General features: G+C 39.1%; 1 protein-coding gene across 1 annotated transcript; it reads left to right on the top strand.

Moving 5' to 3' along the window:
* The first annotated feature begins 5,073 nt into the window (after positions 1-5,073).
* LOC110630545 (methylesterase 10) lies at positions 5,074-6,768 on the top strand. Its single transcript, XM_021778082.2, has 3 exons — positions 5,074-5,485; positions 5,568-5,705; positions 6,329-6,768. The coding sequence occupies exons 1-3, from the start codon at positions 5,123-5,125 to the stop codon at positions 6,608-6,610; spliced, it is 783 nt and encodes a 260-aa protein (XP_021633774.1). The 5' UTR covers positions 5,074-5,122; the 3' UTR covers positions 6,611-6,768.
* Positions 6,769-19,705: the final 12,937 nt, after the last annotated feature.

Genomic DNA, 19,705 nt, shown 5'->3' on the forward strand with positions numbered 1-19,705 from the left:
GACCCAAAAGTAAAACAATAACTAGAAGTGCTTTTCATATCATCAAAGGACCCTGCCCAATCACTGTCAGAATATCCATAAAGCTTGAAATTCTGACTTTTGTTGAATTTAACGCCATAGTCTTGAGTTCCTTTGAGATATCTAAGCACACGTTTAGTTGCCATCATGTGTATTTTGCTGGCACAATTCAGAAACCTGGATAGGACACTTACAGGATATAAAATGTCAGGTCTTGTTGCTGTAAGATACATTAAACATTCAATCAGACTTCTATACACTCCTTCATCAGCACGTTCAGCTCCATCTTCTTTCTGCAACTTCTCTTTTTGATTCATTGGAGTATTCACGCTTTTGCATTCACCCATTCTGAATCTCTTCAGAATTTCCTTCAAGTACTTCTTTTGACATATAAAAATTTCATTCTGAACTTGCTTTATTTCCATTCCGAGAAAATAATTCATTTCACCAAGGTCTGTCATGTCAAAAACTTTCATCATCTCTTGCTTGAATTCTTCAATCTTTGCAACATTATTACCTGTAACAAGCAAATCGTCTACATAGAGAGAGATGATTACAATTTCAGAATTAACCTTTTTAACATACAAAGTTGATTCACTTAAACTTTTTTCAAAGCCTAATTTCAGCAAATAATAATCTATTATGTTGTACCAAGCTCGTGGAGCTTGTTTTAGCCCATAAAGAGCCTTTTTTAACAAGCAGACATTTTTTTCATGTCTGGGCACAGTAAAACCTTCGGGCTGCTCAACAAAAATTTCTTCTTGCAAAGTACCATTCAAAAAAGCCGATTTCACATCAAGCTGAAAAAGCTTCCAACGTTGTTGTGCTGCCAACGCAAACAGTATTCTGATTGTGTCCAGCCTTGCTACGAGAGCAAAAGTTTCAGAAAAATCTACTCTCCAAATTTGTGCATAGCCCTTCACCACTAGCCTTGCTTTATGCTTGTTCAATGAGCCATCAGGATTTAGCTTTGTCCTGAAAACCCATTTCACCCCAATTACTTTTATATCTTGAGGTCTTTCTACTAGCTCCCATGTTTGATTTTTTTCTATCATAGCTAGCTCCTCCATTGTTTTCACCCAATTTTTGTCAATTTTTGCTTCCTCATCAGGAACAAAGGACACAATCTGTTTTTTTATTTGAGACTCCTCATTCCAGTCCCATTGTTCACTTTCAAGGAATTGAACATCTCTACTGGTTATAATTTTTTCTGTCCGAGGAAGAAAAATTCTATAGGCTTTAGACACCGAACTGTAACCAACAAAAACTCCTTCTTCAGCCTTCTCATCAAGTTTGTCTCCTTTTACCTATGCAACATGTGAAAAACAGAGACAACCAAAAATTTTAAGTTTGGTTAAATCAGGTTTGACTCCACGCCAAGCTTCATATGGACTTTTCTTTCCCACTGCTCTTGTAGGCAGTCTATTCAGCAAGAAAACAGCAGTATTTGCCGCCTCTACCCAAAATTTTTTTGGAAGATTTTTCTCATGCAACAAGCACTTGGTCATCTCCATAATGGTTCTGTTTTTTCTTTCACTGACCCCATTTTGCTGTGGAGAATAGGGGACAGTGAGTTGGTGCTTAATTCCAGCTTCTTCACAAAATAAATTGAATTTCTCCGACGTATATTCAGTGTCATTATCTGATCTAATGACCTGAATTCTGCAGCCACTTTGGTTTTCAATCCAATTTTTACACTTTATGAAAATTTTAGCAACCTCCGATTTAAATTTCATAAAGTATATCCAGCACATTCTTGTTAAATCATCAATAAAGACTATGTAATACCTGTTGCCATTTAGTGAAGGAGTTGACTGCGGACCATATAGATCAGTATGAATTAGCTGCAATTTCTCTGTAGCTCTCCATATAGATGTTCTGAATGGAAATCTAATTTGTTTCCCAAGCATACAAGCTTTGCAACTTGTGAGATGCTCCTCTAGGTTCGGTAGACCTCTTGCAAGATCATTTCTTTGCATGAACAGCAAAGCTTGATGATGAAAATGCCCCATCCGTTTGTGCCAAGTGTCTACGGAAGTAAATTGACATGGAAAACCCATTTGCTCCTCCTCCAAAGGATTCAGAGAAAAACTTCTTTGCCGCATCTTAATTCTGAACAATTCTTGACCTCTAGTATCAGAGATCAGACACATTTTATTTTCAAACACAAGCTTGAATTCTTTCTCCAGCAACTGTCCTACACTTAGCAAATTTTGGTCAATTTCAAGAACATACAGAACTTCTGAAATTATTTTAATACCAGTAGGGCTTTCAATGGCTACCGTCCCTTCTCCTTCTACTGCGATGTAATCTCCATTTCCAATTTTGACCCTTGAACTTACAGATTTGTCAAGCTCTCTGAACAGCTCCTCACAATTGGTCATATGGTTTGTACAACCACTATCAACAAGCCAATTTTTGCTTGATGTCTTTGACGCAAAACATGAAGCAACAAAGAGTTGTTCTGGCTCTTGTTGAGTTGCAACTTGAGCTTCACCTTGCTGCTGTGTTTCTTTCTCTTTGCAAATTATCTCTGCATGCCCAAGCTTCTTACACTTTCTACATCTCATGTCAAGCTTTCTCCAACACTTGTAAGGAGGATGGTTTTTTCTGCCACAATGCTGACAAGGAGGGAATTTTCCTCCTTTGCTGCTAGTGTTGGAGTTACTTTCAGTGGCAGTATTTTCTGAATTGCCTGTTGCTCCTTTCTTTCCTCTCCACTTTTGGTTTTTATTTCCAGAATTCTGCTGCCATTTGGCTTGCAAAGCTCCCTCCGTGGTTCCTTCTTGTCTCATCATTCTTCTTTGTTCCTGTGCCTGCAACGCACTTACTAATTCTGCCAAACTGATCTTTGACAGATCTTTAGTATTTTCCAAAGAAGCAATAGTTGCCTCATATCTTCCAGGTAAGGATACAAGTATTTTTTGAACAATTCTATTGTCCATAAATTCATCTCCAAGTATCCTTACCTTATTTGCAATGCCAGACAGCCTCTCTACATGCACTTTGACCGTTTCTGACTCCTTCGTTTGCTGCATTTCAAATTTCATAACCAGATTCAGTACCTTCATTCCTCTGATTCTTTCATCTCCTTTATATTCTTTCTTCAGAAAATCCCAGACGGCTTTAGCTGAACCAAGTGATATGACCTTACTGAAGATGTTAAGAGAAACTGCAGCAAAAAGACAATTCTTCACTTTGGATTTTTTAGTCTTTTTCTCCTTGTGTGTTTTGATCTGAGCCACTGTTGGATTTCCTGGTAAAGGAGGTACCTCATAATCCTCCTCTATAGCATTCCACAAATCACACGCTTCCAAAAAAGCTTCCATTCTTACTGCCCACACCTGGTAGTCTTCTCCATCAAACATTGGTGGAGCCACCACTGAGAAAGAACTCTCTCCTTCCATTAAAAAAAATTCCTTACAGCAGTAGAATTTTAGATAAATACTCAGAAAAAAAACTCACAAGTCACTCAGAAAGAATTCTCACAGATCCCGTAAGAAATAGGGCTCTGATACCACTGTTGTAGTTTAGTAATTAATTGGGAAAGTTATACTTATTTGAATTTCAAAACTGCAAATTTATAGAGTTACATCAAAACTTAGAATAGCTAAAAACTAGTGACCACTACTGCCATTACTTGCTTAACAATAAAGCAAAAAATCTTGCTGAAAATCAGCTAAAGAATAGGACAATCCTAAAGACCAGGACTACATGGAACAGGTCCTGATTCACTTGCTAACGGAAATAACAGCCTCCTTTATTCGGTGATATGGTTGGCGTCCAGCTCTGGTAGGTTCAATATCAAGTCTGCCTACTCCTTTTCTTCATGGTTTTCCAACTCGCAGAATGAGAGGCATTGGAGAACTGTTCGGAGATGGTCAAGCACCCAAAGAGTTAGGACTTCCTTATGGTTGGTGCTGAATAATGGAGTCCTTACTCATTAAGAAAGAGAAAGGAGGCATCTTACCTCTTCCGACTTTTGCCCTTTATGTCACAAGGAAGTAGAATCTCTCCTGCATGTGCTGCGTGATTACATTCACACTAAAAATATTTAGAATAATCTCAATTTTGCCTTCCCCACATATTTAGAGAAAGAGAAATAAATTCGTCTTCAAAGGCCAGAAGCAGGAGTTAAGTCAGCTCTTACATGCCGCCCTGCGCACAGCCAAGGATATTCTGGATGTCATGAGCAAGGTCCAGGGAGCTGTGGAGATAGGTGCTTCTCCTAGAAGGAATATTACTTGGGTACCACCGGCAAATCATTGTCTCAAGATTAATATGGACGGCTTGTGGAGAAGCAATGACAGACTTGCTTTTGGGGGAGGCTTTCTGAGAAACGCGTCAGGAGACTAGATAGATGGTTTTAAGGCTTCTTTTGGCAGATCAACAGTACTAGGAGCCGAAATCAAAGCTATTCAAGAAGGCCTACATCTGTCCAAATCCCTTGGTAATAACCTGGTGCAAGTTGAGTCGGATTCTTTAGAATATGTGGAATTTGTTATGGGCAAGCTCCGGCCACCTTTGGTCCTTTCATTTCTTGTCTAGCAAATTCAAGTAGAGCTGCATTCAAACAGAAGAATCTCTATCTCCCATATTCATAGAGAAGGTAATAAAGTTGCTGATTGGCTCATTAGAGAAGTCCAATCCTATCTGTGGGGACTCAATCATCAGTCATTCCTCCTAATATATGCATGCCAGCCAACTAATACATTCATTTATTCTAAAAAAATAAAAAATAAAAAATAAAAATAAAGTAAAAAGACAAAATTAATTCTCTCTTTAATTACAACAAGAAGACAAAATCATAAACGAAAGAATCGTGTATTACAAATCTTGATTAATAATTATATGTTCCCAAAATGTTCCGAAAATAAATTAAACATAAGAAGACAAAATCATAAATAAAAGAATCAAAGAAGCAACAAAGATGGAATCATAAAGTAAAATAGTGGAAATAATATTTTTTTTTTAAAAAAAAAAAATTACAAATCTTCAGCTAACAACAACGGCTGGCATATATTTAATTCAACATCCCCTGACAATGGAAATTGTTTATAAATTAACAAAATATTCATAAAAATCTCAAATCGAAAGGCCAGAAATGGAGACCAAGAAGCACTTTGTTTTGGTTCATGGAGGTGGCCATGGAGCCTGGTGCTGGTACAAGGTGATTCCTTTGCTCAAGTTAGCTGGCCACCAGGTCACTGCCTTAGACCTTGGAGCTTGTGGAGTCAATCCTAAGCAGCTACATGAAGTTTCCTCTATTTCTGATTATGTTCAGCCATTAATGGAGTTCATGGCCTCACTTCCACCAGATGAGAAGATCATTTTGGTTGGTCACAGCTTTGGTGGTTTTAGTATTTCCCTTGCCATGGAAAAATTCCCTGAGAAGATCTCGGTTGCAGTTTTTGTCTCTGCTTATATGCCCAGCTGCAGAAACCCACCAGCAACTCTCATTGAAGAAGTAAAATTTCTTTACACTTATTATTTTTTTTTCTCAAAGCTTCTCACCACTTGAAAAATAATTTCATTTTCTTGTTATTCAGTTCTTCAAGTGGACTCCAGTGGATTCCTTATATGATTGCCATGCCTACTTCAGCAACGGCCAAGATGGACTTCCAGTTTCCTTTTCCATTGGACCAGAGTACTTGACCAAAATGCTTTATCTTCATTGCCCACCAGAGGCAAGTGTCCTAATTATTCGCCTAATAAATTCAGATTTCATCTGTTACAATATTTTTCTTTTATCTTATTAACACTATTATATATAAATTTATGGAAAATTACTATATGATCCTTATATTATAGAAAAATTCGTTAGTTAGTCTCTCAATTTTAAAAAATATATTAAAATATCCCTAATATTTTAAAAAGCCTACTAATTAATCTTTCCATTAGTTTTAACACTTAAGTATTACAAAAAAAATTTAAAATACTCTCAGTACGGAGGGACTAATTAGCAAATTTCTTACAAAATAGAGGGACTAATTAATAAGTTATTTCAAATTATAGAAACTAAATAGTAATATATTTAACTGTTAAAATTAATGGAATGACTAGCTAGTAGATTTTTTAAAATGTCAGGAACGCTTTAATGTATTTTTTAAAATTAAATGACTAATTAGTGAATTTTCTCATATTATAGGGACTAAATAATAAATTTCTCTAAATTTATTAATATTCTTCTATTTTTAAATTATAATTAAATAATAAAAAATTTTATTTATTTAAAAATATTTTTTTACACGTATTTAAATTATTTTTCACAAATCAACCCAGTGTTATTGCGTTGCCATGTTGATTGCAGGACTTGGAGTTGGGCAAACTTCTGGTAAGACCAACTGGTGTGTTTATGGATGACTTGGGGAAAGATTCTTTGCTAACAGAAGCAAAATTTGGATGTGTGAGAAGAGTATATGTAGAATGTGAAGGAGATGTTGTAATGAAAGAGGGATTTCAGAAATGGTTGATTGCCAATAGCCCACCAGAAGAAGTGAAGGTTATTAGTGAAGCTGCACACATGGTTATGTTCTCTAAACCAGAAGAATTTTCCCAAATTTTGCAGGATATTGCAGAGAAATATAATTAAAAATATGTTTTTTTTTTTAATTTCACAATAAGAGAACTCCAGTTCTTATGGTTGTCTAATTATTGTTAATGCTTTGTGAAAATACTCTGTTATCAGAAGGATTTTAATATCAAATTTATGTCGTTAGTGGTTAAATAAAAAAAAGGATATTTTTTATATAATCAACTATTCTACATCTCTAATTTCAAATAATATTATTTATTTCTTTATCTTTTTAAAACATTAGCTATTTAGATTTTCTGTTTATTTTAGCAGTGTGTGAAATGGTTAAGATGCTCTTTATCTCTAATTAATTCCAGCAATGTCAAATATGACAATTCAATGAGTACAAAAAAATATGCTTATCTCCAACTAGTTTTTATCGCTAATAGATAGTTTTTGTCGCTAATTGTTAGCGATTCATATTGCATCGTTGTGTTAGATTTCAGAATAGAAAAGAGAAAAGAGAAAATTAGATGAGAGAAAGAAGGCTTAGATAAGATTCGAAGAGAAAGAATAGAGAATCAAGTGAAGAGAATGGAGAGAAAGAAAGAAGAGTTTTATTATTGATTCTTCATGTTTCTCTCCCCATCCAAAACTAACAACTCACAACTGTCACTTGAGCGCCTCTCTTTTTCCTTTTTCTGAAGTATGTAACAATACCTTTCCCATGAGAATTTTCTCGTCTCCAAAAAGATTGAAACTTTGGAAATTGAGAAGTAATAAAAGCTTGATCTTCACAAGTAGCATAATCTTTAGGAAGGCCTTGAAGAACTTACTGGTTGCTTATATCAATAATTCTAGTATGTAAAACCTTCTCAGGGGCAATAAACACAGTATTTTCGGGAAAAGTAAGCAATTCTATTATCACCACAGCCTACTCCCATTTCTTCTTAAGCAAAGACACATGGAACACTAGATGAATGGTAGCTGTAAAAGGCAACTTTAACTTGTAAGTTACTGACCCTACTCTGGATAGCACCTCAAATGGTCCATAATACTTGGCTGAAAGTTTGAAATTCTTCCACAAGGCTAAGGAACTCTGCCTATAGGGTTGTAACTTAAGCGAGACTCAATCTTCTACCTCAAATTGCCTTTCTGGTCTCTTCTTATTAGCATATAGTTTTATTCTATTCTGAGCAACCATTAAATTTGCTTTTATCAACTTGGACATTGGTTGTCTGTGATGAACAAAATTAGCTACAACTTTCATCTTTGTATCTTCAGGAGGTATAAAGACTAAAGGAGATGGTTGATAGCCATATAAAGCTTCAAAAGGACTCACCTTCAAGGCACAATGATGGCTGGTATTGTACCACCATTCTGTTAAAGACAAACACCTAGCTGCCTAAAGATGAGGAGACTAGAAAGAAAGACACCTCAAATAACATTCTAAGTTTTGATTTAATCTCTCAGATTGACCATCAAATTGAGGATGATATGCCGAGCTATATAAGCTAATTTAGTTCCCATAGCTTTGTATAAATCCTTCCAGAAAATACTAGTAAAAATTTTATCTTTGTCAGTAATTATGGTTACTGGTAGACCATGGAATTTGAAGATGGTATCAAAAAAAGCCTTTGCAACTGCAATAGCAGTAAAGGGGTGCTGAAGGGCTATAAAATGGCCATACTTCGTCAATTTACAAATGATCACTAGGATAGTATCCTTGCCTTGAGATTTCGATAATTCCTCTACAAAATCTATAGTGATATGCTACCAAGCTTGGTTGGGAATAGGCAAGTGTTGTAGTAACCCTAGAGAAGCATACCTTTTTTATTTACACCTTAAACAAATGTCACATTTTTGCACCCAATCTACCATTGATTTCAATATGTTAGGAAAAAAAAAAGCCTTCTTAGTCTAATAAAAGTAGGAGTGATGCCCGAATGCCCCCTAGATGAGAATTATGGTAGAGGTCAAGAAGATGTTGCTTTAGTGGACCACTATTACCCATACACTATCTGCCTTTATGATAGAGTAGCCCTTATTGCAAAAATAACCCAATTGTGATACCATGAATCTGTCCTATCCATCAAGAATAAACTCACTATGACTACCCTTTGTTCCCTCACAATCCCATAAATCTCAAAGTACTTAATATATTTTCATAGCCAAGCTCGAGGTTCTTTCCCATCAAATGAGAACAATGTGCTTTTAGGCATAAATTTAAAAATACCTCTATTATTAGCTACTGGTCCCATACTGTTATGGTCCTCCGGCATGACCACTCTAACTCTCTTTGGGCTCGGAAGGACTCCCTTGCTACCAAGGCCTATTGCGTGAAGTCCCACAGATACAGCAGGGTTTCCGACCCCTTTGCTACTCTCCTCCACAACACCTTTGCCTTTATCAAGGATCCCTACTCCAAACATAAATCGCAATTCCTCTAGAATAGCATTTCTGGTCTCAATTGCACTCTATTTAATTTCTTCCCTCAGCTTCTCTTTATCTTTCTTTGCGTTCCCCTGCAGAGCCCTACTATGATCCTCCAATTCTACCATTCTCATTTTCTGGTTGACAGCTTCAGATCTAGTCAGTTTATTTTTCCGCCCACTATCCACAGATTCAAAATCCCAGCGCCCATAACAAGCTTTGATACCAAATTGTTAGATTTCAGAACATAGAATATTAGATGAAAGAAAGAAGGTCCAGATGGGATTAGAAGAGAAAGAATAAAGAATCGAGTGAGAAGAGAATGAAGAGAAAGAAAGGAGAGTCTTATTATTGATTCTTCATGTTCCCATGCAGAGTTACTGTTCTTATTCATATAAGAATAGTGACCTTCTCACCCACTGATCTGATTCTGTTATAATAATTTTTCCTCCTCTAACAACTCACAGCTATCACTTGAGCGCCTCTCTTTTTTTTCTTTTTCTAAAATACATAACACATTGTTATTTGTCGCAAAATACTTCCCTCGCTGATAGATCTTTTGCAACAACGTGTTCCAAATAATACCTTTGCGATTACTTTTCATTAGCCATAAATGATTTTCTATGTTGTTGGTAATAAAATAAAAAAAATGAGGAAGTAACTATAAGCGACAAACAACTGATCATCGCTAATGAATATTAACGATAAAATTATTTACATACGATAGGTAGGTCATTGTCTAACTTGTTGCTAAAGATAAAATAAATGTTGTCACTAAAAGATAAAAAGTGACAAAAACTTATATTTACAATGATTTTATATTTGTTATTATTAACATAAAATCTGTTGTAAATAAGTACATGTTGATATATTCAACCAAAATGGATGATTGTCGCTAATTACAATTAGTGATAAAAAGTTATATTTTCAATGGGATTATATTTATTGACAATAATATGAGATTTGTCGGTAATGATTACATAAGCAAGGAAAAACCATTAGCAACAAAAACTTGTTTCGATGATATGAGTATAATTTTATTGCTAAATATTTTAATATTATATTTTCCACAACTGAAATTCTGTCATGAATTGATAATTTTTAATTTTTAATTCTGTCATGAATTGATAATTTATAATAAAAATTATAATGGTATATAATTTAGCAATATATATTTTTAATAAATAATAAATTACCATTACTAAAGCTTGCAAGGGCTTAAATATTATGTTATATTGGGAACAAAAGAAAATAAAATTTGAACTTTTAAAACTTTAAAATTTAGCAAGTTTCCCTCTGTGGTCTCTGTGTAACTCGATACTTTCGCATTTTCCTCTTTCTTAAACCTAACTTCTTCTTTCCCTTTTCCCATGGAAGACAATCTGCGTCAATTGATTATCGATGAAGAAGAAGATGTTGTGGTCTCTATTAAGAGCTTCAGAGATATTCTGATTGTCACTTATGATTTCTGTATGGTGGGGATGTTTCTCACATAAAATCCAATTAATTTTCAAAATATGCAGACCTCTTTGGCAGATTTATAGCGGCAATCCTCGGACAGTTAATGCATTGAAGGATTTGGTTCCTAGTTACAAGCCAGACATTTTATTTTTGATGGAAACAAAAGCTCTTAGTTCTCGTATGTAATTTTTTCGTAGTTTTTTACATTTTGATGGTTGCTTCTCAGTCAATAGACAATGATTGGGAGGAGGCCTTTCGTTAATGTGGAAGAGTCATGAGTTTGTTTCTGTGGTTGGCTTTTCTTCAAATTTTATTGATTCGGTTGTTTCGAAAGGTAATGTTCAATGGAGGTTTACTAGTTATTAGGGGTTTCCGGAATCACAGCAACGACGTCAGTTTTGAAACCTTATTCGAGTTTTATCTCGTAAAAACTCTCTTCCGTGGCTTTGTTCGGGAGACTTTAATGATTTATGCTCGAGAGATGAGAAAGAATGAGGAGTATCTTTGCCAAATTATCTTATGCAGGAGTTTAGACAAGCACTTGAGTAACATTTTTGCCAAATTATCTTATGCAGAGATTTGATTTTGAATGATTGTAAATATTTGTTAGACTCTAAAACTGATATTTCTGTTAGATGGGTTCATCGTAATACTACTTTAACTGCTCATAATTTGGCTAAAGAATCTATCAGACATTATTGTCTCTCTGTTTGGGATGATATCTCTCTTTATTTGATAGAATTTTATTAATACAATCAGTAGTTTTGCTTTCAAAAAAAACTTTAAAATTTAGTAACAAAAAAATAAAATAAAAAATGATTATCTATTGGTATAAAACTCAAAATCAAAGACAAGATATATTAATTGTCACTCAAAGTGTTATTCAAATTGCCTTCATTGTGCTCACCACTTTCTCCTCCATTATTCTCCTACAAAAAAATTACTTTTTATATAATATTAACAAAGAAAAAAAATAGCCATCAATCAATTTAGTTAAAAAATAAAAATTAAGAAAAAATAATAATAAATGATGAATCAAAATTCAATCTGCAGTTAAATATTCAACTCCATACAATAAACAATTCTTTATAATAATTCAAAGATTAAAATATAAAATCAAAATTGAGCTTTGATAATAAAGTGTAAAAACTGAAATGATTAATTAGATAAATTTTAAATTTAGTAGAATTTTCTAAAAATATCCAAAACTTAAAATCATACCATGTATTATTCCACTTTAAATTCCAAAAAGGAAATGAATGCTTGGACATTAAAATGACATAAATCCAACAAATTTAGAGAATGACCTTGTAACCTCACCCACTAATTCAATTAGAACAACTCACAAATGGGAATGCATACTGATGGACTAAAACAAAATTTTGTTGTGATTGATCAATCTGTAAGAAAAAAGAAATGTGAGGTGATTAGTGTCTACGGTAGCCACTCTAACACTTAAGTCAGTAAATTAAAGAAAAATGGCGTGTGTAATGTAATGGTTAAAACTTAACAGTAATTGTATAAAAAATATGTACCTTGATCTCTGTATTCATATATTTTTATACTGTCAAAATATGGAATTAGTTATCATATTTTCTGAAAATCCGACTAGCACCGGCCAATGGATAGGGGATCCCGCAATTATAGGTATAATGAGAATCTGCTGGATTGCGTTCTCTAACGGTAACTTCCCGTGAAATCTTGCCTCGTAGTTGAAAGGGCGAGTCTTGATGAAGAACTAAGACCTGAAGCGTCCAGGTCTTCTTTTCTCTCGGTGGGACCGAGTATCAACTGATCAGATTCTTGCCACATGGTCCTGTCTTTGAGTGCCAACATATGGCTTACTTTGGGTGATTATTGTGCTATATCAGAAGTCCCCCGTTGGTCTTTAATTCTTTAGGTTCAAAGGTGACAGTTATCTTCACGATCTGGGGTATATGGCCTATTTAGATTAGCCTTCCATACTCACGTCGCTTTGCCTGCTCTTGCCCATAAATGATAATTGCCCTATTTCTCACACTACCCATGAATGTTTAGTACTTAACCATAACTCTCATCTGATCTTAACTAAATAAGACTTAAATAATTTCTAAAAAATTACTAAGGGGTTAACAATCGGCCAAAAAGAACTTGATAATCATTGCCTTTGCTAGAAGATGACTAAACTAGACTTGCCAACCGGACCTAATACCCGGTCACTAGCCTAGCTAGTGGCCAGGAGATAAATAACTGGAGAATTTTGAAGAACGGGATCAATACCCGGACATGTGGCCTGGTGAATACTCGCCTTGTGGTCTAAGCGTGAAATACCTTAGAGAAATTTTTATGAAATGGGACTAATACCCGGTTGCGTGGCATGGCTGATGCCCGCCTTGTGGCCTAGGCGTGAAATGCCTTTGTAATCTTTATTAATCGGGACTAAAACCCGAACATGTCCCTGACAATTACCCGCCTTGTTTACATTTTTTGGTAGAAAATATATCTTTGGAACTAACACCCGAAGACTCACCTAGAGGGTACTCGCCTTGTGGTGATTTTGGCTGAAACTTTCCTTTTGTATTTCGGGCTAACACTCAAAGACTCTCCTAGCGATTTCTCGCTTTGTGGCTTTGGTATAAAATGTCTTATTTAGCGGGACTAACACCCGGACCTTAGCTTGGTGGATACTCGCTTTGTGGCCTAGCTTAGAATTACTTGGTTAGCAGGACTAATACTCAGATTATGGCCTAGCAGAACCACCTTGTGGCCTTAGCATTGTAATACTCGGCTAGACTCCGACATCGAAATTCCTACCGTCCGGTGGAATCTCGAATGTCGGAAACCTCTAGAAGGGTAAAACCATGTTTTCATGAAATGTTTTAATGTATTTTATGGTTTTAAGCAAGAAAGAAATTAAGTTTTGAATGAAAATGGTCTTGAGAGGAAGACTCAGGTTCGGCCGCCGAACATACATGCACTTCGGGAGTGCTTTAGGCCCCCGAAGGCATAAGTGAGGGAAGTCCAGGTTCGGCCGCCGAACCTTATGTTCAGCCGCCGAACAGGGCATACATGCGGAGGCACGTTAGGCCCCCGAAAGTGGCCTGGCCAGCCACTTATAAAAGGGTCCCCTTGTCCGAATGGGCGAGCTTTTCTCCCCATTTTCGGCCACGGTGAGTTCTCCGCCGCCCCTCGCCGATTTTGAGTCTCTTCCTTCAAATCTTTCTTGATTTTCATGAGTTTTCACTTTGTTTTGAAGATTTTTTAGCATTAAAGCAAGTTTGAGGCTTGGAAGACTTAGGAGATCTTTTCCTTGGTTCTCCAAGTTTAGGTCGTCTCTCTCTCTCGATCTTCAAGAGGTAAGAGCCGATCTTGAGCTTATAGTATGTTTTAAACAAGCTTTAAGTTGATTCATGGGGTAGGAATGCATGTTTAGGTTAGTTGAGCTTTGTTAGGTTTTATGTGATTATATGGACAATGTGGGTTGTATATGCATGTTTGATGTGTTGTAGTTAGGGTTTAGGATAGTTTGAGACCCCTAGGTGGCGATGTATGTGTGTATGCATGCTTTGAGAGAGTTGGTTGCTTGTTTGGAAGGTTGGGAGGAAAGTGTGCATTGAAGAACAAAGTTTCTGCCCTTTGGGGAGAAACCAGGTTCGGCAGCCGAAAGGATTTTCGGCCGCCGAACCTGTCTGTGAGGCAAGCCTTTCGGCTGCCGAAGCTTGCCGCCGAACCTGCATGACTTTCGTCTCTGGAGGGCACTTTCGGCCGCCAAACCTGCCGTCGAAAGTGCCCTGTTTAGCCTTCCTTTGCATGTTTTCTTTGGATGTTTTGAGGTGTTTTAGGGGATTTTTGGGGAGTATTTTAGAGTCATGATCATAGATGTTTGGTCCCTCATTTGAGTCCACCTGTGTAGGTTCGAACCCGAGGAACCGAGGACTGCAGCAGTAAATCAGCTGCTTCAGAGTCTTGTCAGAGCTAGCCAGAGGTGAGTGAGTAGAATAAACCTTATGTTTTAAATTAATACACGTTTCAGCATGATTCATGCATCATGAATGCCATGTGATATTTTAGGTTGTTTGCATTAGAATCCACGAATATGTTGCATTGCATATCTTAATGTTAATGTGGATGGATGTTGGATGACCCATTGGTCCTTAGTATGATGAGTTATGATATGATATGGAAGTCCAGGTGTGGCCTGCACTACGCCCCTGGCACTATGTAAGGGAAAGTCCGGGTGTGGCCTGCACTACGCCCCCGGCATTATTGGATATGTATGACATGTTATGTTTAAGGGAAAGACCAGGTGTGGCCTGCACTACGCCCCTGGCATGATTGGATTATGATGAGGGCCATTGGTGATAAGTCCATCCTTGATGTGATTTGTTTGTGTTGTGACGCATTCCATGACATCATATGTTTTAAATACAATGTTTTATTATTCTGCTCACTGGGCTCTAGTAGCTCACCCCTCTCCCTTAACCCTCAAGTTTGCAGGTACAGGGTAGACCAGGAGGTCAGCAAGAGTAATGAAGTCTTGGTCATGTAATAGCTAGTGTGGACATGATAAATGTTGATATGTTATGTTATGTTGAGTACAGTCATGTAAAAGTATAGCATAGAAATGTAATGTAATAATGTCTATTGAGGTTATAGTTGTGCTTGACCCTAGTATGTCGTTAATCCCGTTGAATACATGATTTTAATAATGCTTATGTAACCAAACTCAATACATGTTATGTTACCCCATTGGGGTATTGATGAGACTCCAAAGAGGGGTTATGGTTTATGATGATGCTTATGTATAGTGCATGCACAGGTTGAATTTGGTGAATGAATGGAAAGAAAAGTTCAAAATTTTTATGTATGTTGTTGATCATGTATGGGATTAAACAGGTTCACAGGTTGAATGTTTGGCTTGCTACGGGTCCCGGCGGCCTTAAGCCGATCTGGATCCTAGCGCCGGTAGCGGTCCGGATTTTCGGGTCGTTACAGAGTGGTATCAGAGCCCTAGGTTCATATGGTCGGACCTAGAGTGTCGGGCTCATAGATGTTATAGAAGGTCAAGCACAATAGGAAGATCATGTCCACTATGATAGGATGTAGAGTCCTGTCTTGAATGATGAGGTGAAATGCCATGATTTTATGCATGTGCATTAATGATATGCTATGTATGTGATGTATGTGATGCGGGTTCATGTGCTTCCACATGGATCATTTGATGCTAATGTTTATGTGATGTGTGCTGTTTTTCAGAAAACATGATGAGAGGAACTCGTCGATCTGCACGATTGACTGGAGTACCACCCCAGGACGAGGGCACTGATGCCCGTCCTCCTGCATTGCCTAGGGCAATGTCTAGTAGGTCCAGCAGAGAAAGAGCAGTAAGAGAGCCTAGAAGGTCTTTGGATCTGGGTAGAAGTAGATCAGTGAGGGGAACAGTTCAGGAAGATATGTCAGAGGATGTGGGAGATCAGATGGATGTGGATCAAAGGAGGGATGGCAGTCTCGGAGTAAGTATGTCGGAAGAAGGGATGGGAGAGTCCCAAGGAGGCACTCAGGCCTCGGGATTTGTTCAGCCACCTTACTACCCACCCTTTTCACAAAATCTCGGGTATTCGATGGGAGGTACATCGGATTACCCCAGTTTTAACCCTTATCACTCCCAGATGCCATACCCACCTTTCTACCCACCATACCCACAGTATCCTATGTATCCACCCCCACCCTACCATCCAGGTACAGCAAACCCTACCCCAGGGGATGCTGCACCTCCTCCACCACCAGCAGCACCTACTGTCCCAGAAACCCAAATGCCTAAACCTAGCTCATCAGGGGGGAGCAAGGTCAAGATGACCGATTACATGAAGCTGGGTGCTCCCTAGTTTGAAACCGGTGATGACCCGTTTGTGTATCTTGAGAGGGTCAAAACAATTACAGATGAGATAGGAGCTGATGACAGTAGAGCCATCCAAATGGCTGGGTTCACATTAAAATGCAAGAAGGCCCGAGAGTGGTTTAAGAATTATGTGAACCCGAGGTTGGATAGTCTATCCTGGGAGGAGTTTGCCAATGAGTTTGCAGGATGGGCTTTCCCTGACAGTTCCAGGGAGCTGAAAATGATTGAATTTGAGCAGTTGAGGCAGACAGATGAGATGAGCGTGGATGAGTATACAGACAGATTCTTGGAGCTGTTGCCGTTTGCTGGGCAGAATCTAGACACAGATCAGAGGAAGTCAAGGAAATATATCATGAGGCTCCATTCCAGGTATTCCTCCTTGATTCAGTCAGCAGAGAGGGAGAGTTTCCATGCCATAGTGGATATGGCTCAGAGAATGGAGGCTAGTGCAATCATCAAAGGGAAAGTCAAGCAGTCAGTGGCACAGCCTTCTGGTTCCAAGACCCCAGGTGGGGGGAGATTAGACCCTTCTTCTCTGAGTTCCGGCAGTAAGAAGTGGGACAGAGGCTCCCGGAAGTCCAAGAAGAACAAGTTCTGGAGCAAGATTAAGTCTGGTATGGGATTAGAAAGTGGCTCGAGCTCGGGTGCAGATAATGCAGCATGTGTGAAGTGTGGGAAGCCGCACAAAGGAGTATGTCTGATTGGGACGACAGCCTGCTTCAGATGTGGGCAGGAGGGACACATGGCTCGGGAGTGTCCTAGAGCAGCTTTTATGGCACAGTCTCAGCAGACAACTTCTGGTAGTGTGGCTCAGCCAGTAGCTCCAGCAGCGACTCAGGCTAGTGGCAGAGGCAGAGGAAGAGGGGCAGCCTCTTCTTCAGCGGGTTTCAGGGGTGAGGGTCCGTCAGCTCCAGCACGGATCTTCACCATGGCTCAGTAGGAGGCAAACACATCCAACACCGTGGTGTTAGGTAATCTCATCATTGGTTGTTCTGATGTGTATGCATTATTGGACCCTGGTGCATCTCATTCTTTCATTGCTCCGAGGGCCGTCGAGAGGTTGGGATTGATGGTCTCTGGGTTAGAGTGTCCCCTATGGGTCAGTGGACCCAAGTGTGACCCGTTAGTGGCAGAGTCGGTCTGCCAGTATAGTCCAGTTTTTGTGGAGGGAAGATGCCTGTCCGCCGACCTTGTGGTTCTAGATTTGACAGATTTTGACGTCATTCTAGGGATGGATTGGCTATCTACCCATGGTGCTACCTTGGATTGCAGAGACAAGGTAGTCAGGTTCAAATGTCAGGGTGGGTCAGAGGTTGTCTTCAGAGGAGATAGGGGGAGTACACCTAAAGGTTTGATATCAGCCCTACAGGCTCGTAGGCTACTCAGGAGGGGTTGTCAGGGTTTTCTAGCTCATGTGAGGGAGCTGGATAGTCATGTTAGAGAGTCCGCCTCAGTGCTCGTGGTCAGTGAGTTCTTAGACGTTTTCCCAGACGAGCTGCCAGGTTTACCACCTGCTAGGGAGATAGAGTTTGAAATTGAACTGATGCCTGGAACCAGACCGATCTCTATTCCTCCCTACAGGATGGCACCAGCAGAATTGAAGGAGCTTAAGGAGCAGTTGCAAGAGTTGGTAGATAGAGGATTCATCCGACCGAGTACCTCACCTTGGGGTGCTCCAGTGCTGTTTGTGAAAAAGAAGGATGGATCTCTCAGACTTTGTATCGACTACAGGCAGTTGAACAAAGTCACTACCAAGAATAAGTACCCGTTGCCAAGGATCGACGATCTATTTGACCAACTAGCCGGAGCAGGTTGTTTCTCCAAAATAGATCTGAGATCGGGGTACCATCAGCTAAGGATAAGAGAAGAAGATGTGCCGAAGACATCCTTCAGGACCAGATATGGGCATTATGAGTTCCTTGTGATGCCGTTCGGGTTAACCAACGCCCCTGCAGCATTCATGGATCTCATGAACAGAGTATTTAGCCAATACCTGGATCACTTTGTTATTGTCTTCATAGATGATATCTTAGTGTATTCCAGGAATGTAGAGGAGCATGCCCATCATCTGAGGTTAGTTCTGCAGACCTTGAGGAAACATGGCTTGTATGCCAAGTTCTCCAAGTGTGAGTTCTGGCTGAGGAGCATCTCTTTCTTGGGGCATGTGGTGTCAGAAAATGGAATCGAGGTAGACCCCAAGAAGGTGGAAGCTGTAGCTAACTGGCCTAGACCCACTACAGTGACAGAGATCAAGAGCTTCTTGGGTTTGGCAGGTTACTACAGGAGGTTCGTTCAGGACTTCTCTAAGATTGCAGCTCCCATGACCAGATTGACCAAGAAGAACCAGAGGTTCGTGTGGACTGACCAGTGTGAAGAGAGCTTTGAGGAGCTCAAGAAGAGGTTGACTTCAGCACCAGTGTTAGCCCTGCCATCTAGTAATGAAGACTTCTCAGTGTATTGTGATGCGTCCCGTGTGGGACTGGGTTGTGTGCTAATGCAGAATGAAAGGGTGATTGCTTATGCTTCTAGGCAGCTGAAGAAGCATGAGTTGAATTACCCTACACATGACCTAGAGATGGTAGCGGTAATCTTTGCACTCAAGATGTGGAGGCATTACCTTTATGGGGTAAAATGTGAGATCTTCACAGATCATAAGAGCCTATAGTACATCCTGAGTCAGAGAGAGCTGAATATGAGGCAGAGAAGATGGGTAGAACTGCTCAGTGACTATGATTGCAAGATCCAGTACCATCCGGGTAAGGTGAATGTTGTGGCAAACGCCTTAAGCCGGAAATCACTTGGCAGTTTATCCCATATTTCAGCAGAGAGGAGGCCAGTGGTGAGGCAGTTCTTCGAGCTCATGAATGAAGGTCTACAGTTGGAGTTGTCTGGTACAAGAGCTTTGGTTGCCCAGATGAGAGTGGCACCCGTGTTTCTAGAGCAAGTGGCTCAGAAACAGCATGAGGACCCAGAGTTAGTGAAGATTGCCAGGACTGTTCAGTCGAGCAAGGATAGTGAGTTCAGATTCGACAGCAAGGGGATCCTCCGCTATGGAAACAGATTGTGTGTACCAGATGACGTAGGGCTGAAAGGAGACATTATGAGAGAGGCTCATAATGCCAGATACAGTGTTCACCCTGGAGCCACCAAAATGTATCAAGATCTGAAGAAGGTTTATTGGTGGACAGCTATGAAGAGAGAAGTGGCACAGTTTGTGTCAGCCTGCGAAATGTGTCAAAGGGTGAAGCTGGAACATCAAAAGCCGGCTGGAATGCTTAACCCACTACTTATTCCAGAGTGGAAATGGGAGAATATAGCTATGGACTTCGTGGTGGGGCTACCGGCGGCGTCCAACAGATTGGACTCCATATGGGTGATTGTGGACAGACTCACCAAATCTG

Source organism: Manihot esculenta, chromosome 13 (genome assembly GCF_001659605.2).
Source record: "Manihot esculenta cultivar AM560-2 chromosome 13, M.esculenta_v8, whole genome shotgun sequence".
Taxonomy (NCBI): Eukaryota; Viridiplantae; Streptophyta; class Magnoliopsida; order Malpighiales; family Euphorbiaceae; genus Manihot; species Manihot esculenta.

What these genes read in the sequence shown, in the direction of transcription:
- LOC110630545 (XM_021778082.2), top strand. Translation starts at nt 5,123, where the DNA reads ATGGAGACCAAGAAGCACTTTGTTTTGGTTCATGGAGGTGGCCATGGA. An exon ending in CAGCAACTCTCATTGAAGAA is followed by an intron (nt 5,486 to 5,567) that starts GTAAAATTTCTT and finishes CTTGTTATTCAG; the next exon opens with TTCTTCAAGTGGACTCCAGT. An exon ending in ATCTTCATTGCCCACCAGAG is followed by an intron (nt 5,706 to 6,328) that starts GCAAGTGTCCTA and finishes TGTTGATTGCAG; the next exon opens with GACTTGGAGTTGGGCAAACT.